Source organism: Mixophyes fleayi, chromosome 5 (assembly GCF_038048845.1).
Source record: "Mixophyes fleayi isolate aMixFle1 chromosome 5, aMixFle1.hap1, whole genome shotgun sequence".
NCBI lineage: Eukaryota > Metazoa > Chordata > Amphibia > Anura > Limnodynastidae > Mixophyes > Mixophyes fleayi.
Window position 1 is genome coordinate 225,002,957 of NC_134406.1, and position 26,472 is coordinate 225,029,428.

General features: G+C 40.6%; 1 protein-coding gene across 1 annotated transcript; it reads right to left on the reverse strand.

Annotated features, from left to right (window-relative positions):
• Positions 1 to 3,534: 3,534 nt before the first annotated feature.
• LOC142157833 (kinesin-like protein KIF20A) lies at positions 3,535 to 21,426 on the reverse strand. The gene is made up of 18 exons (XM_075211365.1): positions 21,317 to 21,426; positions 20,543 to 20,626; positions 20,150 to 20,269; positions 19,916 to 20,054; positions 18,946 to 19,130; positions 18,051 to 18,117; positions 17,712 to 17,873; positions 17,135 to 17,246; positions 13,205 to 13,276; positions 12,826 to 12,972; positions 11,213 to 11,375; positions 10,196 to 10,357; positions 9,772 to 9,911; positions 8,622 to 8,787; positions 8,304 to 8,385; positions 5,509 to 5,570; positions 4,912 to 5,022; positions 3,535 to 3,872 (listed from the first exon to the last, which is right to left on the reverse strand). Exons 1-18 carry the CDS (start codon positions 21,422 to 21,424, stop codon positions 3,615 to 3,617), a joined length of 2,340 nt encoding a protein of 779 aa, XP_075067466.1. The 5' UTR covers positions 21,425 to 21,426; the 3' UTR covers positions 3,535 to 3,614.
• Between the last annotated feature and the right edge of the window lie 5,046 nt (positions 21,427 to 26,472).

Here is a 26,472-nt window from a genome sequence, read left to right on the forward strand (position 1 = left end):
TCAGGCTTCGAGTGTGGTGCAATGTTATTTTAGCATGCACCACACACATGGGCTGGCAGGCAGACTTTAGCCAGGAGGAGGAGGGGAGGGGGGGGGGGGGGGGGTTAAGCACATGGCACTGGCCCATAAGTAGCGGCCCATCCTTAAAAAAAAAAAAAAAAAAAAAAGGTGGTTTTTGGTACAATATATATTTATCAGTATTAAGAAAAAAAACAAAAACATATTATATAGTGTTGCTTAATGCAGCAATACTTTATTACAAATAATGAACAAAAAATAAGACCTCACTTTATATTGCATTTTATGTTATATGTTCCTTCTCCCTGCACCACTTTATTTATTTATTTTTTAAACATACCTGGCTGATAATGGGATTTATCGAAATGCAAAAAGACTGTTTGCTTTAAAAACCTGATGTTTTTGCTTCACCCTATATAGTAATAGTAGAGTTATTTGTGTTAGGGTTAACCTAAACCAAATATTAGGGGTGGTACTGGAAGGAAGAGTAGAGCACTAGGTGTCAATCCGACACTCTGGCCCAGAGCGGAGAGGTCCGGGGCACTTTAGATAGGAGGCCCCTATGATGCAACATGGTTATCATTTTAGACAAATACGCAGGCAATATTGTGTGTGCACTACAGTTAGGTGCACACAGTTCTGCCTTCACAAGTAGTACAATGTGAAGCAGGACATACCTCCCAACTGTCCTAAGCGAGACAGTCACCCAAATCCAGGACTGTCCCACCAGATACAGGACAGTTCCTAGACTGTCTTGTCACTTGCACCACTTGTGAGTGCTGGTTCTTAACTCATTTGCCGCTTGTCTGAATCCTGGAACGTTGGAGGCCCTATTTGGAAAAAAAATGAGTACATATAATTTACAAAACTCCAAACATTCCCGGTGTTAAATTAATAGCACCCACATTTTAGAACAGATCTATTTCCCTCCAACCAACACTAACATTAAATAGCAAACACATTTAATATATAAACCTATTTCCCTCCAAACAGCATCACCAATAAATTAAATTGCCCCACCACCCCACGAATAAAATAGCACACATTAAATAACTAGCCCCCTCCTGCACTCCACCATTAAATAGCCTACCTTGTGTCAGGAGCCGCGGCGGCCACTAGCACCTCTGCAACTCACTTCCAGCCCCGACGAGCGTCCCGGACGGCCGGGACGTAATTTCCTGTTACTCGGGCCCGGACGTTGTCAAGGCAACGGCTGGACGCCAAGTGTATGAAGCGGTGCGCCCCGGCAAGTGCTGTATCCGCGTGCATGCGCTAATTGACTAGCCTGCGGGCTAATTGATCAAGTCCTGCTTATTGGTTGTCCCCACTCTGTCAATCATTACAGGGCTAAGCCCTGATTGGCCCATGTCAGTATATAAGGCAGGGAGGGCTTAGCCTCCCTGCCGTTTATAGCGTCTGTGTAGTGCACTAGTGCTGACTTGCTCTCAGTTTGTTGGATTGCTGGTGTCACATTTTTTGCCTGCTTACTGGATTTTGCCTTCTTGCCTGTGTCCCTGATCTTTTGGCCTGTACCTCGAATTCTGCTGACCTGCTTGTGACCCTGACACTTTGGCGTGTTTTTTGACTATTCTTCTCTGCAAGTGACCCCTGACCTCGGCTTGTTCCCTGGATACGCTGTCTGCCATAACTCTCCATTCCTGGGTTCTCCGCAGCCGGTACACATCTCACGACCCTCCGTTTGTCTGCAGCCAAGTCTGTCCCTACCACTAGGGGCAACAGTGAACACCAGACTTTTCGGAGCAGACTCCAGGTTTTGTGGTACTGGCTGCTGGGGTTCCGAACACCTTGCACACCAAATTAAGGTCACGCCCTCCACCCCCTTCCCTAACATGCTAAATTGAAACGCCACACACACACACACACACACACACACTACTTACCTTGTTCCGTCGGTGCGCACGCTGATCTTCACACATCATCATACGATTGGCCACACAAGGCGAGGGAGGGGGGGAGGGGGAGGGAACGTGGATCTGCAGTCAATGATGGAAGATGGCTGGTCCCAGAGAAGGGACCAGCCACAAATTATTAGACTTACCGGTCCAAAACAGCCTTTGTTTCCGGCCCAGCCCACCCCTGACCACACAGGGTTGTCTTAGCAGCATTACAGGCCCCTGGGCTAAGTAGTGCACTGGGGCCCTACCTGCACAACCACTCACAGGAATAAAAATGTAAAATTAGCAATAAAATTAAGTTATTTATTGGTGCCTCCAACAAAATCAAACATAGCAGAGATTAATCCACACAAATGTTTGAACAATATAACATGAGCCTTGAAGTTGAAAAACAAGAAATGGACAAGGTCAAGATATGTATTCGCAATAGCAAGATCGCATGTACAGATAACGGCCAATACGGAGGTGATGAGGACACCTAAACGTTTTAATAAAGACGGTTCGAAGGTCCTGAATAATTTTCCTGGAATAATATACTGAAAAGGTGACAAGCCTATGAGGCCCCTGGGCAACTGCCCAACATGCCCATGCATTAAGACAGCACTGGCACTACACCCGAAGCCCGACAGATGAGCAGAAGCTGGGAGCACCAATGCCACCTCCCACCCAATGTAAAGGGGGGTGGGGATGATGGATGCTCTCTGCCATAGCAGACAGGAGCAGAGCATTACGAATCATCCGCTCTCACTGCCCTCCTGCTCTACAAGAGGAATGGCAGGAGAGGGCAGAATGGTTTTACATATACAGGAGTAAACATGCATCAAAACACTGAATGCATGACGTTTTGTGACTCATTTAGTGTACCATAAAGCTTGGTGCCATAAGAGACTGCCTTGTTTTGCCTAGTGGTAGCACTGGCCCTGGTTCCTCCATTTTACGGTGGATCATTGCTATTCCTCCACCATCTTGTTTCACTCTGCAGCCAGATACAGGTACCCTATATCTTGAGCCCAGAAGAATGGTTTTTGCCAGAAATAAAGGTATGCTCTGGGTAACCATGATCCCCACAAGTGATTAATTAGGTATAAATATTGTTGACCTGGTACGTAATAAAACCTTGTTGAGGAATATTGGCGATCAGCCAGCCATATCAATAGGTGTATTCAAAATAAAATCACCATAGGATTTAAACTGAAACATTCAGGAAATATCTATAGCACTGTAAGATTTCAATAACCATTTAATTTTTTTAAAGACTTCATGTTGTGTTAGAGAATAAAATTAGTAAATATTAAATATGAAAAATAAGATACTACACAGAGAGAGTATGCTCAGATAATGATTAGTTCAGATAATTAGTTTTGAGAGCCAATTAAATGAACGAACACACACATTAAGGAAGCTCGCTCGACACAGGTTCTGTTTATCTTGCATGCTAGCACCATCTTCTGGCAATTCCTTTAACTTTTCCCAAAATGGAAAGTTTTTGCACAGACGTTGTGTGTTCCAGACCTGTAAAATTGCCCTTCTGTGCCATACTAAACATTACCAGAGAACGACTCGTTTTGACTTTAAAAAACAAATTTTGAATAACAGAGAATGCTTAAAAGGCATTTTATTTAAATTACATAATAAAAAAAACCACAATAACTTATATCTACATACAAATAATACATTGGTTTAATATTTACGCAACAGCAAAGGTTTTTTCCTAGACAGGCCTGTGGTTTCCTCCGTCTTTTCCACAGACTTATTCTTCTTTGGAGTCATGGTATGTCGAATGTTAGAGAATAAGCCTTTTTTAGGTTTTGGTTCACTGATGTCCACTGCTGACACAATCTTCCTACTTGCATCAAGCTGCTCCTGAAGTTCTGTAACAGAAGCTTCCAGCTGAATGGCCCGTTCTGCCAGGTTCTGGAGACCTCGGATTTCCTGTTCCTGGAACACATAATTAGTGCAGTTTTCATTCAGAAAAAGGACATATTTGCATATTATAACTAGGAATGGGTGATCAACTGCACTTTTAATACATTTTTCAAAATGTTCCCCTATAACAACCCTTAGTTCTTTTACCTTTCAATTTACATGTACCAAATAGCACCTGCCTCAGGGTTCTAAATGACTTCTGATGGTTTAGAGGGAAACTCCTGAGCAAGCTCTGCACTGGGGGTGCCCCGACCCTACAGCTGAATCAACTGTGGGCGCCCTGAAGCCTTCTTCACAACTATTGAACCTCTCTCCTTGACGTTCTTGATGATCCTATAAATGGTTGATTTAGGTGCAATCTTACTAGCAGCAATATCCTTGCTTGTGAAGCCCCTTTTTGTTCAAAGCAATGACTGCATACGTTCCCTTGCAGGTAACCATGGTTAACAGAGAAAGAACAATAATTTCTAGCACCACCCTCCTTTTAAAGCTTCCAAACTGTTATTCTAACTCAAATCACCATGTCCTCGTAAACACTCTCACCTGAGTTAACGAGAGATTCACTGACCTGATGTCAGCTGGTCCTTTTGTGACAGGGCTGGAATGCAGTGGAAATGTTTTTGGGATAAAGTTCATTGTCATGGCAAAGAGGGACTTTGAAGTTAATTTCAATTCATCTAATCACTCTTCATGACATTCTGGAGTATATGCAAATTGCCATCATAAAGACTGAGGCAGCAGACTTTGTGAAAAATAATATTTGTGTCGCTCTCAAAACTTTTGGTCATTACTGTACATGCCAGCATTTGCAAGGACAAGAGATCACCTCTATAAAACCCAGTTCTCAAAGGTGAACTACTAATGTATAAAAATCATGATCTTGCAATATAAGACAAAATCAAAGTCTCGATATACATCTAGGATTTGGTTTTTTTAGCAGCAAATTCATAGAACCCTCTGTATACCCGAAGCAATAGGGAAAGCCAGAGGTTTTCATCTAGATTTAGTGAGTCAGACAGCCTAAAGTTATATTATACATACACAATGTTACCTTTATTTTAAGATGTTGCTTCAACATTTCATTTTCTTCAGTCCACCTTCTTACATTTAGATCACCTTCATCCTTAATATTCTGTATCTGTACCTTCAAACCGACTATGATCTATCAAAGAGAAGAGTTACCAATCTGGAAATGAGTTCTACAATCACATGTAACAAGTAGTCAACATATTAGACAATTTAATTGAACAGTTTGTATACACACAGAACTTTGCTGTGCTTGCTTAAAATGACAACTGTACAAAACAGATCTAAGTTATGACAACACTCCTCTTCCAGCACACAAAAAAAAAAAAAAATGTTTTCAAGCAATGGCCAATCAAAATGACACCACGAGTAATGTTCTATGCATGTATGCTCACCTTTACCATGTTAAGGACCTTTTATTTTTTTTTAACTTGTCACGCTTCGTACAAAGTTTTAATAAAAAAGCGACATGATGCAAAACACACACACCAAGGGATCTTTTAAAATGTTCTTACAAACTGAATTATGCAGTGTTTGCACAGCTAACACCTGTCTGCAGCATTCTAGAGACCACCATGACGCCAGACTAAGGTGTGGCTTTTATTTGCTTTTTATGCTTTACCTTTTCTTTATCTTGGCAACGTTTAGTTAATGCAGTTATAGCACCAGACATGGAATCCATTTCTGAAGAAAAAAAATATTCAGGATCATTATATATGGCAAGCTAACAGACAGCAATCCATTAATCCTCTCACTGCTCTAATAGCACTACTAGTGTTAGGGTTAACGGAAAGTTCTAAAGAGTGTCTATTACAGTGCTGGAACCTACGTGTGCATAAGACATGAACCCCTGTTCAAGGCTTGGACATGGCTGAAGTACCACTGGGTGACATCAGATGCGATATTCTTTGTTCCTTTGGTGGGCACCAATTTGTAGATATACAGAGGGATATACACTATATGGACAAAAGTATTTGGTCACACCTGTTAATTATTGAGTTGGTGTTTCAATCAGACCCATTGCAAGAGGTGTATAAAATCAAGCACCTAGCCATGCAGTCTCCATCTGCAAACATTTGTGATACAAAATGCGTCGTTCTGAAGATCTGTGACCGATAGGATGCGATAGGATGCGATAGGATGCGATAGGATGCGATAGGATGCGATAGGATGCGATAGGATGCGATAGGATGCGATAGGATGCGATAGGATGCGATAGGATGCGATAGGATGCGATAGGATGCGATAGGATGCGATAGGATGCGATAGGATGCGATAGGATGCGATAGGATGCGATAGGATGCGATAGGATGCGATAGGATGCGATAGGATGCGATAGGATGCGATAGGATGCGATAGGATGCGATAGGATGCGATAGGATGCGATAGGATGCGATAGGATGCGATAGGATGCGATAGGATGCGATAGGATGCGATAGGATGCGATAGGATGCGATAGGATGCGATAGGATGCGATAGGATGCGATAGGATGCGATAGGATGCGATAGGATGCGATAGGACAGTTTGTGGAATATCCAGCAGTGATGAGATTTCATAGTCAACTGTAAGTGATATTAGAAAGTGGAAGGATTTATGAACAGCAGCAAATCAGCTGCCAAGTGGAAGACCACATAAAATAACAGAGCGGGGTCAATGACTGCTAAGGTGTATGGTGCGTAAGTCGCCAACGCTCTGCTGATTTCATAGCTGAAGAGATCTGAACTTGCACTGGCATTAATGTAAGCACAAAAACCTGTTTCGGGAGCTTAATGGAATGGGTTTCCATGGCCGAGCAGCTGCATGCAAGCCTCACATCACCAAGACTAATGCCAAGCGTTGGATGGAGAGGTGTAAAGCACACCAACACTGGACTGTGGAGCAGTGGAAACATGTTCTGTGGAGTGATGAATCATACTTCTGTTAAGCAGTCAGATGCGTGCGTCTGGCTTTGGCGGATGCCGGGAGAATGTTACCTACCTGACTGCATTATGTAAACTGTAACGTTTGGTGGAGAAGGGGTAATGGTATGGGGCTGATTTTCAGGGTTTGGGCTAGGTCCCTTATCTCCAGCGAAGGGCAATCTTAATGCTTCAGCATACAAAGTCATTTTGGACAATGCTATGCTTCCAAATTTGTGGCAACAGTTTGGGGGAAGGCCCTTTTCTATTCCAACATGACCGTACCCCAGTGCATAAAGCAAGGACTACAAAAACATGGTTTAATGAGTTCGGTGTGGAAGAACTTGACTGGCCCACAGAGCCCTGACCTCAACCCCATCGAACAACTTTGAGATGAACTAGAAGGAAGATTGCGAGCCAGGCCTGCTCGTCCAACATCAGTGTCTGACCTCATAAATGCTCTACAGAATGAATGGGCACAAATTCTCACAGAAACACTCAAACATCTTGTGGAAGCCTTCCAAGAAGAATGGACGCTGATAGCGCTGCAAAGGGGGACCAACTCCCCAATATAGTATATGTATTTGAATACAATGTCATTACAGTCCAAATACTTTTGTCCATACAGTGTATATATTCTTTAAGTATTATCCATTTATTGCAATGATGGTATGCAAGAAACTGCTTTTCTAGTGTGCTTTAAGAAGCCAATAACTGAGCGAAAGTTTAACAGTCATATTTTGAATTGTGCTAACAGGCAGTTGAAAGGGTTAATCACATATTTAAACTTTCATTTATTAATGACCGTTTGTTGGCTCCAAGAGAAATATTAAATTCTGTTAGAAAATTGTTAAAGATTATTCTGATCACTGACAAAATAGACTACTGCTGTCTTCCCATCACATAATGTACTCAAACATGGACTAAAGGAAGATTATACAAATATGAATGTAATATGTAATGCCAAAGTATGTTTTGTCTTATGCATTAAAAGCAATCAATTTACATGGCCTGTGCAAACCACATTAAGGATGATGCTGGCACCACATCAGTAATCCAAGAGAATATGTTATAGTTTAGTAAATGGAGATGTAATATAGCTTTGCCACCAGAGTCCACTTACATTTGTGATTAGCACTACAGATAAACTGTATTTAAAGTCACCATATGGGATCCTTCTGTTGAAGTGTTATGGAACGATCATCAGTGTTAAGAATAACTTATGATTGTGCACGGTACAGTAGCGTTAGGGTGATCATGGCTTCATTTGAAAAGAGGATAGAAGAAAGTTGTACTGTTTGGTAAAAGAAAGTCACCCACACAAAGTGCTCTTTAAATGGTGCAACATCACAAATCTGTAAAGATGCTTTAAGTCACTCTGTGCCAAGCAGTAATCAGATTGATTATGGTAAAATCAACTTGGACATTAAACCCAGAAGGTGGGTCTACTACTGCCTGCCAAAGCAATTGTTTACTTAATAGGCTCCAGGTCACATTTTAAAAGCGTTTGTAGTATACCTTTGCCGGTTACGTTATCATCTTCCAATGGTTTACTTATACCAAGCGCAATCTCCAAGTCTTCTATTCGTCTATCCCTCTCCTGCAGAAACAGCGTAGGTTTAGAGGACACAAAACAAACTATTCAACAGAACAAAGAACATACAAAGTATTGATCCTCTGATAAAATCACAAGTAATGACATTTCCAGGAGATGTGAACATACCATAGAAGTCACCATTAATAGTAGCATTTGGCAGTGCAAGGAGGGAGACTTCCTTTTAGATCTAGAAAATACATAGAGATCACCCCCCCTTGTGTGATGCAAACCATACATACCTCAACTTTTTCCTGTTCAGCCTGGAACTCTTCTAACGGGACATAATCTTCTTCCAGGTCTTCCATTGCTTGACGGTATGCATGGTTCTTTATGGCCTTCCTGTACATTTCTAACCTATTCTCCAGTTGTTCCTCTGTAGTTTCTTTGTAATCTTCAAATCGTTTACTAGTATTACAACACAATTCAAAAATTACAAGTTAGACATTTATGTTTACATATGAATGGAATCCCAGCTTTAGCCCATTCTCCAGAGTATGGAAAGGTGTATTTTTACTCCAAGGTCTTAAAGCATTTATGGGGGCAGAAAAAAAAAACCCAAAAACATTTATATAGCGCCACTAATTCCGCAGCGCTGTACAGAGAACGGAGATGGAGATGGAGACGGAGACAAGGCCATGGTCGGGAATTGAACTCATGACCCCAGTGCTGTAAGGCAGAAGTGCTAACCACTACGCCACTGTGCGATTTTTAATTTTTTTTAAACCAGGGGAGACCCTTAGAATTCTGAGACTCAAAATAGATCTTTGCATTGGTTCAAATTGTAAACTGGATTACTAATTATAGTAGCAGTTACTATGAGATCCATGTTAGAACAGACATTACAGTATTGCTTTGCATGGGATACCAGATTTAACCATCTCATGTAACATAGCTGCCCGGCCATCAGGAAGACTTCTCTCATGACCTCAGATTGTGTCTTCACTGGAATCTCCTTTGACAACACAATTAGTTTTGAATGCTTTAAATACACAATATAGGGCCAGGAACAAAAGTGTTCCCAGACCCAACGCTGTTCTGAAGGGCCATCATTGACGGGAGGCACAAGCCAGACATTTTCCTTGTACAGACATCAACCTCTGGCATGCCACCATTAGAGATCACATTTCTACAGGTCCGCGTGCATGAAGGGGTTTATCTTAATGTATACAGACTTATCAGTAGACTGCTGGTGTGCCAGTATTTATGTACCATGCAAACAAGTCAAGAAATCAATTATTTCCGTATACATGAATACGCAGGTCTGCAATCCTAGTTGGTGCTTTTATTTTACAGGGCAGAATGATTTAAGAATAAAAAAAAATAAAAAAAAAAGTTTGCCAGAAGAGTTGATCACAATAGTAGTAAGACATGAATCCCGTAGTACTGTACCTCCAAGTTTCATCAAGATGTACCATCTGCTGATACATCGCTTCCCCCATCTCTTTTCTTATCTGCATCTCAAGAAGCAGTTTGCTTTGACGTTCAGACATCAGCTTCTCCCTAAGCTCTTCAATTTTTCTGAGTAAATCCTGTTTGGTTTTAAAAAGAAAGTTATAGCGGCGTCTTAACAGGGAAAAAAAAACAATATCAACTAGACTGTTGATCTAAAGATTTTAGTTAGAAAGCAGCATCTTTATATGTACATGTGCCATATCTGCTGTATTCAAAGCAGTCAGCAGACAACAAGCAATGTGATTATGGCCAACTCCATGAGCAAAGAGCTAGATGTAGACAGAAAGGCTTATTCTGCGAGGAAACTGTAGTCTTCACTTGCAGTAGTTATTAGGGATGACCAGACATTATGAAATGTTACCTCTGGAGCCAGGATAGTGATATCTAATTCTTCTTCTTCATCCTCAGAAAGAAGGTCCTCAATGGATATGTTGGCATCAATCTCTGTTATAACCTTGCCATCTTTTCCTACTATCCTTGGACCCATGAAATCAAAGTTTCTGGGCTGAATGGTCTGAACCACCTTAAATTGAAAGCATAAAGATTATCAGAGATTTTCACATTTCCACCCAAACCAGTTAAATGGACTGATATATGCAGTTCGTGCTATGCTATAGAGAAGCTCATACAGCTTGTACATGTGTACAAAACATCAGCTGCAGCAGTAATGACCAGGAATATTCCAGAAGTGACAGATTCTAGAATGAAGAGTTGTACGGTGTTATTTAGAATCGCTCAATCACATGGTCAAATATAGTGGTTAAATCCTCACTATACAAAACGCGTAACTGACAATGATTCAAGAAGCTAGAGGGGTCTTTGTATATAACTATGTTTGTGGCTTGCAGATCAAACAATCCAAAGCATAAAGTGTTTTTTCTATGAACACCAGATTTAAGTATATATTATAAAATGTGTACACGTGTGATCGGTTTCTGCTTGAAGGCAGACAACAAAACCAGCAAAACATTTTCTACTAAAGTTAATTTAAAATAAAGTTTGGATGTACTGTTCTATAAAAGAGCCTTGGGAGAAAGACACCTACTTTTATTAAATTTTGCCAGAGGGACACTCAGCTTGTTACCTTGTTCACAGCTCAGATTTCTGGACACCAATGATTATATTAAAATGGTACACATCTATGAATACAACTAAGCACTAACATTTTAAGGGAAGAAGGGGGAGGGTTGAATAATTGAATATCGATGCAAAATGAATTTATCAACATATTCTGTATACACCAAGACCCAAGAGACAATTAGGAGCTATAGAGGCCATAGAGGCCGATCCGAGACCAAAAAAGGTATTAACTTTTATATCTTGTTTTAAAGTGTTAAACTAGTACAGTAAGATACTAGAGCCCCTTTGTTATACTTACTTGTTTAGCAACAGCAGAAAACTTCATGACATGCAGCGTTTCATCATATGTAGACGCACACTGATTGATGTTCACAATCATACAGGCTATGCCCTTCCCACAAAAGAAGGGTTGAAATAAGCGGGTGAGTTTACTTTCCCTGAATGGGACATAGCTGGCTTTTCTGGAAGGAGCAACAAAAAAAAAACCACACAAAAACAACTTATTCTACTAGTACAAGCTTTATATTGTTCCTTCAGTTATTTAATTTATGTGTAGTCTAGAGCGAAAGTTTTAAGGGAAAGGGGGAAGTGAAAAAAGTAAGGAAGGTTTACTACAATTATTAGATTGTAGGTAAAACGTAATAGCAAAAGAGTAAAAAAGTTTTAGTTTACAAAACACATGTCAAAGTCCACATGTATGAGGTGCAATTCAAGAACTCTGCCCATAAGGGGCCATATTAAAATTTAGAAATGATCATCATACCTCTTAAGAGCGGAGTGACTGGCACCCAATCGCACATTAAAAAATTATCTACAATAGTCTTTATGCTCACTGTACCATTTTATTTTATAAGACTCTGCTTTTTTTGTTATGCTCACTTGGGCACATCAGAGGTGGTTTGATGGACATTAAAAAAAAAAAGTTTCTCCATAACATTTTAAAATTAGTTCTCACCAGACGCTAAATAACTTTCCACGTCTACAGCACCTGTAAGGTTTTGTAACATTTTATCAGTTGGTTCCTTTAAAGCAATCAAATACACTTCCAGGTTCACAAATGCAGCCCTGACACCCTTAGTCTCAAATTACAAGTTTAAGGAGGGGGGGGCTAAACATTTAAATCCAGGAAAGACTACATGCCATATCAAACTCGGCCCGAAACACCCCTCACAACGTCCACTCACCTAAACCACCAATATATGTTCTTTTGCATCCCATTTACCCCCAAATGCCCCTCAGGACTCCCACTTTCCCTAAATACCCCTCAGTCTTCCCATTCACAAGGCTCAACGGGGCATGAAGTGGAGAATAATAGCTAGGGCACAACAGGGCATAAAGCAGATAAAAAAGGACAGAGAAGTTATAAAACAGGAAGAATTGGGGGGCACATGTGAAAGCTCAGTGGGCTGCCTGCTGCTCATTACTGTTTAACAGCAACACAAAAACGTCCCTGTACTCTTGCCCATGTCGGACTGGCCAAAAACTGAAACTAATCACATGACCATCTAGCGATTAGTAGACATGGCGGCCTTGAAATTGAGTGATTGACAAAGACGACAAACAACTTAGTCTATAGTTGCTAAACTTTTCAGTATTGACTATTTAAGAGATACATACACCAATAATGGATGGGTTATAGCAATAACCAAACATATGCAGTTAGTGCAGCCCAAACTACTAAATATGAAGCAATCAAGGATGAACTGCTATTTATACATCCTATTCAAAAACAGGAACACTGGGTTTAACTTCTGAAAGTAACAAAATTATGGAAAACAGCTATATTGCACAACATTAGTCAGAATACTTCAAAAGAGAGGAAGAATTAATGTGTCCAAGTGCAGTACAAGCAATAAAATAAATAAAAAAAGATAAAAAAAAAAATTCTATAACCCACCACGCCATACTTACTTTGGGTTGTGACTCTGCTTTAGAGCTGCAATACATTTGCCGAGGATAAGCAGTGAATTATTTATATTCCCAGCCTCTTTCAATCGGTCACCAACAGTTTGTGTTTTATTACAACGTTCAGATCCAGCCAAATCACACAGCGACATTCTACACCAAAAATTTAATATATAGTTATGGGAGATAAGGTGTAAAATAAAATACACTTGTCGGAGACAGGTCAGCTGAGATACTTCATGATGCAAGTACAGTTTTAAAAAATAAATAAATAATTAAATGTAGTTGGTTGTTGCAACTTATACGGTGTAAGCCTTACACAAAATATTATGCAATTAATAAAGATTATAGTTCACCTAAAAAGACATGAAGCATTTGTACTCACTCTGACACTCCAAGGACGCTGGGGTCATCACCATGGCTTAATTTTATAAGTCGGATTGTAAATATACTGTGGCTGGAAAATGTAAACAAAAAAACAGGATAAAAGGGAGACCTGTTAAAATATTGACAAAATAAATAAGAGATTACATGCAATTTAATTTCCTTAAAATATTCCATGGCAGCAATAATGAACGAGTTGTCTAGTTGGCTGACTAAGGAGTTAAGGAAAAAAAAAAAAAAAGTTACCACCCCCTGGAAGGTGTACAGGGTGACTTCTCCTTACCTTGGGAAGTTTTCAATTATGCCAGTGCTGAGAAAATCTTGGCAGCCATTGAAAATTTCAAGGAAATTAAACTATACCAATTCCTTTTCAAACTCCATGGCAGCCACAACGAATGGGACTAACCCAAACAATATATATAAAAAAAGTATGGGATACTTCTCAAGAATGATAATGCAAGTAATTCTCTTTTATTCAACAGTTTGATGACTTTTCCCTTGTAAACTAAGCATCAGCAGTAGAGGTCACATCCAAGAAAGATTGTATTGTAAAAGGTGCGAGATAAGACCACCCTGCTGCTTTGCATGAGTTGTCTGCTGAAGCTTGCACACACTTAGGATTTATTTAATTCTTCCTATGTGCCTGTGCAAGGACATCTCTGATCCATCCAATAAGTATGTAATTGTCCTCTAGCATTAGTTGGCTGTGGGCAGAGAAACAGAAGCCACTTGAGTTGAATATTCTGTAAAGGTTCAAAGGAACTAGACATTAGAGCATCTAGAACTACATGAAGGTCCCAAGGTGCAACAAAAAGGTTTGGCACAGGGTCAAACTCTTCGCTACTTAAAAGAAAATAGGTAAATAAGATAGTAATTTTCTGGACACCAAATTGACATCTGACTAAGGGCAGACACTTGAACCTTCAGTGTATTAAGAACAAGGACCATGTCAAAGCCATCCTTTAGGATTGGGAGAACTTTAGCAGAAGGTGGATTATCCAGTTTAGGATTCCACCATTGAATGATCCTCGTCCAAACTGTATAACAGACAGGAAGATTTTTCTCTTTCTAGCTTGCATCCAAAAACCTTGTCAGAAACGCCTTTTCCCTTCTGCAATTACTGTTGAAATCTTCACACCATCAAATAGAGGGTATCTGGAATTGAATGATGAATTTGACACTTTGGTCAGATCTTCTGCACCAAGCATTGAGGACAAGGCTGTTCCAGGAGCGTTCCCCCCAAGATACTGCTAATTATAGAGGGCAGAATGGAAGAATACCCATGACTTCCAACGGAAGATCAGAAAAGCAGCCTTATGGATGTGGGAAATTAGAGGATACAGAGGGAATACATACCCTATGTCAATGTTACAAGGTACTGACAGGACATATATTACTTCAATCGTTGAATTCTTGTGACAAAAATAGAACAAAGGTAACTTGGTGTTCCAAGTTGCCAGCATCCAGTCTATATGGGGTAGTCTGTACCATCATCATCATGAATTTATATAGCGCCACTAAATCCGCAGCGCTGTACAGAGAACTCACATCAGTATATGCCCCATTGGAGCTTACAGTCTAAATTTCCTAACACACCCACACAGACTAGGGTCGAGTTGGTAGTTGCCAATTAACCTACCAGTATGTTTTTGGTGTGTGGGAGGAAACCGGAGCACCCGGAGGAAACCCACGCAAACATGGGGAGAACATACAAACTCCACACAGATAAGGACATGGTTGGAAATTGAACTCATGACCCCAGTGCTGTGAGGCAGAAGTGCTAACCACTAAGCCAATATGCTGTACCACCAACTGAAAGACCTCCTTGTGCAAGGACCACTTCTGAATGGATCTGATACAGACAGATAGCCTGGCAAATTGTTGTCTAAATTGTTGAGTGCTATATGAAGTGCAGAGAGATCTACGAGATCGGTTTCCACTCACGACATTACTGCAGTCCCTTCAGAGATCATTGTATTATTTCTAGTGCCACCTTGCTAGTTTATGACATTTCTGCCTGGTTGTTAGTTAAAAAATTCCGGTATACGTTTGTGTCCCAACATTAGTTGAAAATGCCGAATCACACGTCATACAGCCCTCATTCCAGAACATGTGCGTTTAGATGTCTTTCTTTCTGACGCCATGGTCCCTGCACCACTTGTGTTTTAGGAGATGAGAACTCCATCCTTTGGAACCCCTTATAAGTACCGTCCATTCTGAGAGGGACATCCTCCAATTCTTTAAACTCTGACACCAGTTGAGGAATACCCTTGTACTTTTTGCAAGCTTTACAACATGATGGGTAGCATGGTGGCTTAATGGTTAGCACTTCTGCTTTACAGCACTGGGGTCATGAGTTCAATTTCCAACCATGGCCTTACCTGTGAGGAGTTTGTATGTTCTCCCTGTGTTTGCGTGGGTTTCCTCCGGGTGCTCCGGTTTCCTCCCACACTTCAAAAAAAACAACAAACATACTGGTAGGTTAATTGGCTGCTATGAAATTGACGTGTGTGTGTGGTGTGATTGTGTGGTGTGTGTGTGTGTGTATGTTAAGGAATTTAGACTGTAAGCCCCAATGGGCAGGGACTGATGCGATTGAGTTCTCTGTACAGCGCTGTGGAATTAGTGGCGCTATATAAATAAATTGGGATGATGATGGTGACTGCAGTTAGGCTTCTCTAGACCAAGTCAATAGATCTAGTTGAAGGCCTTGCATACACAATCTTGTCCATAGAATAATTCCTATGGTGAAAAACATTCCCAGGAGACAGACAATTTCATATAAAGACTACTTTCTGTAAGTGAACCTGGCATGCCCAATATTTAATTTGAAGTAGTTTTTCCTCTGGTAGGTAAGAGCCAATCTCTTGCTATATCTAGCTATACTCCAGGAACTTCAGCTGTTGAAAGCACAAGATGATTTTCTGCAATACTGTTGATCCTGTGACATCACCCGAGTTGTCCTGGTCTTCCAGCCACATGTCTGTCATCTAAATTAAGGCCAGACTGCGATACCCGGCTTCTTAAGGGCAGCCATGGAAGACAAGTGAATTGGAAACAACCTATTATGCAAAATCGTAGAGAACCGTTGACATGCGATGTAAATGTGAAGAGCATTCTGTAAATCTCCTAAGGAAATCTCCTTGCTCTATTGCACAAGAATGAACAGAACGGATTCCATGCGTGCGAAAGAGACTTGCATGATTGAGCCACCACAAACCTGGAATGGCCCGAAATCCTCCAGTGGATTTTTCTACCAAGAAGGGCATGGAATAAAAGTCTGTACCTTTTATTGCGGACAATAAGTGAGAAATTTCAGTCCAGTAAAATCTGTAAGCAGTCTCCAGCACTCTTGAAGGCGATATCAGACTTCAGAAAAATATTTCTTTTGGGTAGTGAGTGCATCTCGACTTGGAGGTTGCAAACCCAGCAATTGAAAGGCTACAAACAGCTTTCAAACCTCCACATAGTTTGAAATCCTGCCACCCACAAGCTTCCATGAAGAGTCAAGAACAAATCGAGGCCTAAAGGCCCCACAATGACATTCTTAACCTCTGAAGGGATGAAAAGGCTGCTTGAAGGAGTCAATACCATATTAATGAATATTCCTTCCCTGGTCAATAACTCCACTTTTCTTTGAAGGGTTGTCACTACAGGAAAAGAAAACCTCCTTGTTCTTCCATCTTGTGGCAAGCTATGGGATTTGCCTCTGGTAATTTTCTGGATCATATCAAGTTTTACCTAAGAGGGAGGAATTGTATAGAATTTCAGAAAATTTACAAAACTGGTGACAATAGTGGGATGACCGTCACAAATACCACAGCTTCCAATCAAAGATAGCACACCGCAAAGCAGATATTTGCTTTATAAAACTAGAACGGAATAAAAAAACAAACAAACAAAAAAAAAAACAAAAAAACACATAACGTACCTTCGACTGGACTGCTGGTTCATCCTAGTTGATGCTAAACTTCGATTTTTGTTGCCAATTAGTAATATCCTGCAGGCTTCCTCTGTGCTGGTAATATTTAACCACTTTAAATCTGTTAAAAAGACAGTTTTTCTCTAATGGACGATAAAACAGTCTAAAAGATATGGAGTCAGTATCAGTAACCTTCCTATAAAATAGATATGGAGGATCTGTTATACCAATCTTCCAAGGTTTTACATGGGAAACGTATACAAGGAAGATTGGATGCCTATATACGTTCAGTATTTCAGAGTGTGTTGCTCAATTAAACAACCTATGTTGATGCAAATGGGCGTTTCCAAATATAAACTTAACAGAAAACTGGATGCAGAGGTAGTATTTCATTTTCCAGCCTTTATATGAAGTATTAATGTAAGGAAATCCGCAATACAATATATTGCTTGGTAGACACAAGGGTAGAGGCAGTAACCTGCATTGCAGGCAATGATACAGAACAAACTTGACAAACTATGCAGAGAGCCAATGATTTGCAAAGTATGTTGGCTCATAGGTCAGTAACCAGGTTACTCAGGATTACCTTTCACATAGGAAGTGCTTGATTGATCATCACAGATCTTCAGTGCAGATCTCTTTTGGTTCTTTGATGACGGGAACTGGTCCAGTAGGTCATAGACATACTCATTGTAGATTTCAAAGAAAGATACCCAAGTAGAGAATTGGTGATGGTTTGAGTCATCCCCTTCAAGATTATAGACAAAAAAATTTTTTTAAAAAAAAATATGTATAATATTCTCCAATATGTAAGCCAGTAGGTCAGAAGAGAACTTCTAACTAGTATTCCATGTAAATTTATTTGTTTGCAAAACCCAAATGGCTTAATTCACTATACAATAATACTACCGACATTCCGATTTACCTTGATTGTCAGGCGAAAAATCTTCACAAGACAGATTGCTCAAGCTCGAAACAGTCTTCATACCATCCTGTAATGACATATCCAGTACAAGATGCTGTTTAGCGAGATATAGATATAGGATTTCCTGCAGCAGTAATAAGGTACAGAGCAGCTAGAACGCACACTTGTATGCATGGTGCATCACGCTGACCTTCAACAGGGCCACACATTTCCTGTAATCTCAGTTAAAATAATACATTTAATTAAAGAAAGATACCGATCTGTAATAACATATCAGCAGACATTTTAAACAATTGTGACAAGCTACGACAAACAAATCTGGAGCTGGGTCCACAAGTGGTGGCTCAGAGGGTCACATGTGGCCCTAGTCCTACCTGCTGCCAATCACTATATTGATAGCGCTAAATACACTGTTCCACATAAGCAAAATCAAATACAGCATCTGTTTAAGGGTGTCTGTCAGCTGCTCCTTAAAGTGAGGACACCAAATACATCGGGTAAGCGAAACAAAAATGTACAGCCAGACAGAAATGAATCACCCATATGGGGTTCACAGAGAATGTACAAGTCTGTTTTTCACACAAGGAAGTGGCAGTGTCCACAGTTATGTCCCCGTTTATTTGTTAGACAACTTTGTCTAGCATACAAAACATTTTAGACAATTCTGTAACTTTTGCTAGATTATCTTCAACTTTGATACATTTTGTTGTTGGCTGTAAATCCATGTATGCAGTTATTGAATGCAATTCACAATAGCCTTAGTGTAAGTTTCCGGTGTCTTAAAGAAGCACCTAATGCAACACATAGGTGCTTCTGAAATAAATAATACTTATTATTAGAACTATGTTTTTTTTCATTTATTTTTAAATCAAGATTTACATTTCCAAACACCGACCTCTTTTACAGTGGAGAGGATAGCGGCTTTAATGGCCTCCTCCTGCTTTACTTGTGTAGGCTCTAACTTCATAACATCATTGCCGAGATAGGGTTTGAGATTCATCTTGGGGTATTGTCGACCTCTAATATGATCAAAAATGACATCCAGTGCTCGAGGAAGTATACCGCCATCTTTTGGACTTCCTGTAGGGATTTAATACTGGCATTATAAAGAACAATCACCATTGATTTTAAAGAGCACTAAAATTATATGCCAATATTGGCCTTTTAAATTTCTGTTTTGAATGTGCATACATTTAAAGACTGACTGCACAGTGATGTTACTTATCCAACCCCATGGATTCTGATGCTAGGCAAGGCTCTTTATTCTGCTGGTTGCTCCAAGGTAAGAACAGAATGAGATTTGTGTTTAGTCACTGGTTCATAACAATCAGAGCCGACTTAAGGCATGGGCACGCTGGGCAGTTGCCCAGGGTCCCCACAGGCTTGCAAACTTTTCAGTATATTATTCTGGGAGATTTATTCGGAACTTTCTAACCCTCTTTATTAAAACGTTTAGGTGGACTAGTGACCTCAGTATCAGCTGTTACCTGTACTTTCGATCTCGCTGTTGCAAATACATATCTTGACCAAAACGTACATGTGCTAATTGTACATAAGTGGTTGTGTAGATAAGACCCCAATGCACTTTGCCCGGGGGCCTATAATGATATTAAAAAGGCAATGTATGAAAACTCAGTTATAGCCAGCTCTGATCAGAAGATATAGAAAAAGCTTTGGCACGGTTTATATGTGTGCGATCCCCGCACACTTCACAATGTTTTTAAACATACATCTATATTTTGGGTTTTTTTGTTAAAAAAAAAATACTTTGCATGAAGGTGTTAAGATAGGAGTTACTCCAATTGATACACCCTAAAATGTTAGGCCTGACAGCTCCAGTTCAAATGCAGTGTTTGGCCAGATACCTTGGATTGTAAACGTTTTCCCAGCATTGGTTACACCATATGTAAAAACAAGTCCATTCTGCCCATTGGCAAAAGCATTCACCAAATCCTTGATTGTGCCTTCAAAAAACTCTGCCTGGGTGGTCTCATGTCCAAAGATCTGCAGAGTATAGGGACAAAAAATACACATTGAATCAAAAGCCAAAATCAGCAAAAGAAACAATATTGAAATAAAGTCAGCGACAGCTGTAGTACCCGGGTGAATGTAAACTTGTGCACCGACTGTCCAATTCCCCTTTCACAGTTTCTCATTGCGGAGGAGTCTTTAGGAGCACATAGAGAAACCATCTCAGAGTTTTCAATTGTCACACAATCCTAAAAATTAGACAAGCAATTAACCTATTGATATGTACACAGTTATACAAAATAAAGAAACCATAAGGGAATATGTTGAGAAATTAAATTTTGAAGAAGGGGGGGGGGGGGGGGGGGGGGATTAAGATTCGTAAACTATAAAGAAAATTAGATTAGAATGAATTATAATTTTAGCCTCTGTTGAATGTAGAATTCTAAAAACACATGCTGATCACTAAAAGACAGCTATTTATGAAAAAAAAACAAAACAAAACACACATTGTGCACACTAACCTGTGACTCGTTGCTTGCAAGCTCTGTCTTTGAAAAAGGTCGGACTCTCAAGAATACCTTCAATGGTTGTGAGCCCTGCTCATTCTAAAAAAAACAAAAAAAAACAAAACACACACACCCAACACCATCAATAAGGCAAGGGAGTCAGTGGTATTTCCAATTTTATAAGGTGTGATTTGAAGGGCTAGAAAGAAAAGAATCATGTTCCTTGCATTAACTCAATTAATGAAGAGGACTCAATTGTTTCCTAAAGTGTTAGATGTGAAATGGATAAACACAACCAATAGCGTCCACGTAAAAAAAACATCCATTCTCGAACAAGTTAATGAAATGCTCCTAATGAATGACATAACAGTCTAACGTTACCATACATATTGAGCATAACACCAGCCTGTAGCAATCAATATTCATATTTTATCTGTCTATTGCAGCATTAGACAATGAAAGCTAGTCCTAAACCCCTAGCAGATGTCCAAAGTTTCAAATATCTTGCATGTTTCCCTATAGAAAAGTATCCCCTCATCACACCACTGACAAATTATTTTAAACTGTAGCTCACAAGAGCTATGAGAAACCAACCTTCAGGATTTACAAATTATTGCACAAATCATAACAAAGATAGGAGATATTCTTATTAGAATACCACCAAGAATAGTTTAGCATTTCTTTAACTGTTAAATCCTATATCTGGGAAATAACATGGTCTCGCTTTTAATTTTGTCCTTAAAAATGCCACCTTCAGATTTATTTTCACCATTTAACACATACACTTACCAGTACTGAGGAGTCACAAACAGAGTCACATACAACACTACATGCTATCGGATCCAGCACAGAGCTCAGATCTGTAGAGAACATAGAACTTTCATCTCTAGTGTCCATTGTACCTAAGAGAGAATTAAATCACATGTGAACATTATTACCGCTTACAGAATACCGGGTATTTACACATGCAAAACCATGTAAGTGATTGTAACCATCTTACAATCTGCAGATTAATGTACGTGCACTGATTACTAATTTGGGAATTAAGAAACACATGAACTAACACCAATCAATATTTGGACGCTCTCAAACACAAAACCCGGCTTATTGCACTGCCCGCAGGTACCAGTGTCATTACCACAGCCCGCCCCGCACACACCTACAACCCGCCACTGACTGATACGGGAGTAATAAGACCGGTGACTTCATATCAGCCGCCGTCCATGTGATCTCACAAGCCAGCGATCCTATTGGCTGCAGCGCGTCGAAATCCACCAGCGATGTTTTATAACCACGCCCATCTCTGCAGGAGCTGAATATAAAGGATCAGCAGCAGCAGACGTGTTATTGTGTTGGATGGAGCTCTGTGAACATATAGTAGGGACGGGCAGTGGCTCCCAACCTAGTGATAGGCAACCTGATACGTCTTGGAGACTCATGGGTTAAAAACTTACAGAACTGAATCTTCAGCTTTATTTTGCATTTAAAATAATGTCCATGCAGGATCTTTATTCCATCTCCTGTTTAAAGAAATCACCCCTATTCCTTTGTCTTTCAACATTGTAAACCTAACCATGAATTTTAAGGCAGGGATATTTGATGTGATCAATAATGTTCGAACTTCGGGCCAAATTGGAAAGACCTATAGGCAGGGTAAGGATGGCAAATTTTAGCTCAGGGGCAAGACTTGATTTAATTGCCTATTGGGAACATTTTAAAAGAAGAAAAATGCAAGTAGCCCAGTCTCCCAGCCCAAGGTAGCCCACTATGGGACTGACTGTGGTGGGGGAGGGTCATATTCTGTGGGACCTCATTAATGCAGATAACCAAGGCTAAATACTCACTGTAAGTGATGTTGTGTAGTTAAGTACCAGGGCTTCCCTTTGACATCTACATATTTTCCTAAACAATCTTCTGAATTATGTATTCTAAAACACCCATGTAACACATACTTGCCTACTTTCGGCAAATTCTGTCCGGGAGAGGGAAGTGTCTGGAGAGGGCGGGGCGGTGCCAAACGCGTCATTTTGGCCCCACCCCTGTGACGGAAATGCCGTTTTGTTGCAGGGGCTGGGCCAAAATTATGCAATTCATTGCGAATTGCGTAATTTTGGGAAGGCAGCTGCGGGATACGGGAGACTTGCCTGCTCTCCCGGGAGTCCGTGAGACCGACCCGAATTTCGGGAGTCTCCTGGACATTCCGGGAGAGTTGGCAAGTATGATGTAACACAAGCACAATGGATGTTACCTGTGTATTAATATAAAGATCATTGATTCCTGAAGTAACTGACACTTTCCCATATAATTGACAGATGATAAACAGTTATAGTTAGGGTACATCAAGTTTTTGATTTTGCAAAGTTTCAGTGTGTACTTACAGTGTTTACTATTGGAATCTATGCTCTCTGTAAAAGGCATTTGCATAGTTCACCACATCAAACAAATGTATGAAACGTGACATGGACAAATTATGTGGACATCCTTTCTAATTAGTGTGTTTAGTCATTTCAGTGTCAAAGTCGAATAATTGATTAAAGAAAGTATATTAATATTGTTTTACCGTGCAATTGCGATCAGTACGCCATGTGTTATGACGCAATTACACGATAAATAACGCACGCATACACTTACACATTCACTTGTACATTGTTAATTTTTATAATAGTTCCAACCCACAGTCGTTTATGAACAGATGTTATTGAGTTTATAGTTAAATATTATAATGTTATATGCACTTTAGTGAGATCTAAGGTTCAGGTTACAGGAAACATCATCATAATCATTTATTTACATAGCGCCAACATATTCCGTAGCGCTTTACAATTGGGGACAAAAACAGTAAACTAATAAATAAACTGGGTAAAACAGACAAAGAGGTGAGAAGGCCCTGCTCGCAAGCTTACAATATATCATGTTTGGTATCATTCTAATCCTCTATTTATCTTTAGTGATCCGGTTCCATCAGCTATAAGATCGCACCTCGTGTATGCTAGTTATGGAATATAGGGAATTAGTGATCAGAATGGTATTGTGTGTATAATGTAAATAGATCAGTTTGAACTAGCTTTCGGCTGGAAGATTAGTATGCATCTGATTGGAGAGCTGACCCTCACCCTTGGAGGGTGTCATTTGAACTACACTATACTGGACTGGACTGTCCTGGAGCCTGAACCTATGGAAACATGCCAAGTCATATGTATTGTATCTACTGTAACACCAAATGTATATATATATATATATATATATATATATATATATATATATATATATATATATATATTGCTCTCTGGAATCAGCTTACAGTCTCTGACCACAGACTTCAGGATTGAAAGACTGTAAAATGGATCCAGCACAGCGCGGCGTATTGGCTCTACTTATTTATTTAATTGTTATTCTTTTGCTTTTGCTAATCAATCACTTTGTGAGTTGGAACCACACAAATCGCATAGACAATGATTATTGGTAAACGATAAAATAACTAATATAAGCCACAACCATTGCTAACAGGTGCACAAAATCTAGCATACAACAATTCAAGCTCCATACACAAACATTTGCACTAGAATGTGTTGTACTGAAGCGCTCAGTGACTTTCAACATGGCACCAAGTGCCACCATCAGGGTGGTACAGGGAATACAGCAGTATGGGGCCCTACCAGCCCTTGGCCCAAACAGGGGGGGGGCCTCCACAATGAAATAAGGGCTGTAGCAGGCTCCATTTCTAGACAGCAGCTGCTCCCAAGATGTCAGGGCTGGGAGTACTTCGCTCTGAATTATTGTATGTCAGGTTCTGCCATTTGCTCAAGTCCCAGCCAGGCAGAGCGGCTCCTTGCAGCATCTGACATCATGTAATTAATAATGCCCCATAATTTTTGATGGCAGCCCCAATAGCACCAGCATAGGACTTTTCCAGCAGTCAGTTCATCATACTTCTGCCCTGCTTGAGCTACCTGGTCAACTGTAAGTGCTGGTATCATGAAGTGAAACCACCTAGGTGCAAGAACAGCTCAGTCATGAAGCAGTAAGTCACTCAAGCTCACAGAACTGGGTCTGCTGAGTGATGAAGCACTTAAAAATCACCCACCCAAATTCCAAACAGTCTCTAGAGATAAACTCAGCACATGAACAGTTTGTAGGGAGTCTCATAGATTGGTTTTCCATGGCCGGGAAGCTATCTGTAAAGTTTGGTGGATAAATAATGGCCTTGGCCTCTTAATTCCTGTGAAGGGAAAGTTTAATGATACAGCACGTCATTATGACAAATTGTGTTTTTCCAACTTTGTGGCATCAATTTGTGGCAAAGCCCTTTCCGGTCTCCGCATGACAATGCCTCCATGCACAAAATAAGCTCCATTATTTAAAAAAAAAAGTTACCTGCATTTCGATTGGCTGCACAAAGATCTGACCTCAACTCCAGGCACCTTTGGGATTAATTGGAACAGCAGCTGCAAGACAGACCTCATCACACAACTAATGCTCGTGGCTGAATGGATGTGAACACCTGCAGACAAGTTTCACAATCTAGCAGAAAGCTGTCTCATGACAGTAGAGGTTGTTACAGCAATACCCATGGTTTTGAAATGAGATAACCCAACACATAGATTTTGTGTTCAGACATCCACATACCTTTGGCCATGCAGCGTAAATGTCATGAGGTACATACTAAATCACTGCCATAAAACCATGCACACATGCCATTCTGTGGCAGACTGTCACATTGGAGCCCTTAACCCGGCGGTTCCCAAACTGTGCGCCGCGGCTCGCAGGGGTGCCGCGGGCCAGCCATAAAAATAAAAGAAAGCACATAAACTTACCAATCCGCCAGGACCCAGCAGCCTCCTCTCTCCCGCAGCTGTCACTGAATATCGACGTCAGTGACAGCTGCGGGAGAGAGGAGGCTGCTGGGTCCCGGCACCCGACGGATTGGTAAGTTTATGTGCTCTCTTTTTTTTTATGGCTGGCAGCAGAGGGGGACAGCGGGCAGCAGAGGGGGACAGCGGGCAGCAGAGTGCCTGGGGGGCGGGGGCAGAGTGCCTGGATGCAGTGTGACAGAGGGCAGAGGAGGGGGACAGTGTGACAGAGGGCAGTGAGAGGTGACAGAGGGGGAAGCGTGAGAGGGGGCAGAGTGACTTGATGCAGAGGGGGAAGTGTGACAGAGGGCAGAGGAGGGGGACAGTGGGCAGATGAGGGGTACAGCATGACAGAGGGGGCAGCATCAGAGGGTGCAGAGTGACTGGATGCAGAGGGGGCAGTGTGTCTGGATGTAGAGGGGGCATTTTTGCATACAACTAAATAAGTATTTCTGTCCTGACCTAAATACTTATTACTTTTTTTGACCCAACTACTTCTAAAACAGGACTGCTCAGTAATTATTTTGGAGGAGTGCCTTGAAAAAATTGAGACTCTAAGGGTGCCGTGAACTGCAAAAGTTTGGGAACCACTGCCTTAACCTAAAAAAAAAAAAATAAAAAAAAATAAATAGATGCTCACTGCACCCCATATTTTGGTTTTGTAAGCTTACAAGCAGGGCCCTCTTACCTCTGCATTACCCAGTATTGTCTTGTTTGTTCCCAATTATAAAGCGCTATGGAATTTGCTGGTGCTATATAAATAAATGTTGATGATGGATCTGGATTAACTTTGTGTTTTGGTTCCCTTTTTGTAAAATCACATGGCTTTTTGTTCCTATTTTATTAACCTCAACATTAATTTCCAGTCATTTCAGGTCAATTTTTGCCAAGTGACAAGAACACTGCTACCCATGTTTCTGTAAGCAATGGCACTGGATCTCCTGGGGAGGGGGGTACTTATGGAATCCAAAAAGCTGCAAGATTCAACAACGAAAGAATGACGTTTTGCCTCGATTCAATTGAGAGTACGCACAAAAATATCAAGCCAGCTCCTGAGCCTACGCGGATCCCTTAAGTTTGGGTGTCTTCGGTTTT

Excerpts from the sequence above, each read along its gene's own strand:
- LOC142157833 (XM_075211365.1), bottom strand. The coding sequence starts at position 21,424 with ATGGACACTAGAGATGAAAGTTCTATGTTCTCTACAGATCTGAGCTCT. Across the intron at positions 9,912-10,195 it reads TCACTATCCTGGCTCCAGAG|GATTTACTCAGAAAAATTGA; the intron begins GTAACATTTCAT and ends AAAACCAAACAG. Across the intron at positions 8,788-9,771 it reads CATCTTGATGAAACTTGGAG|TAAACGATTTGAAGATTACA; the intron begins GTACAGTACTAC and ends TTGTAATACTAG.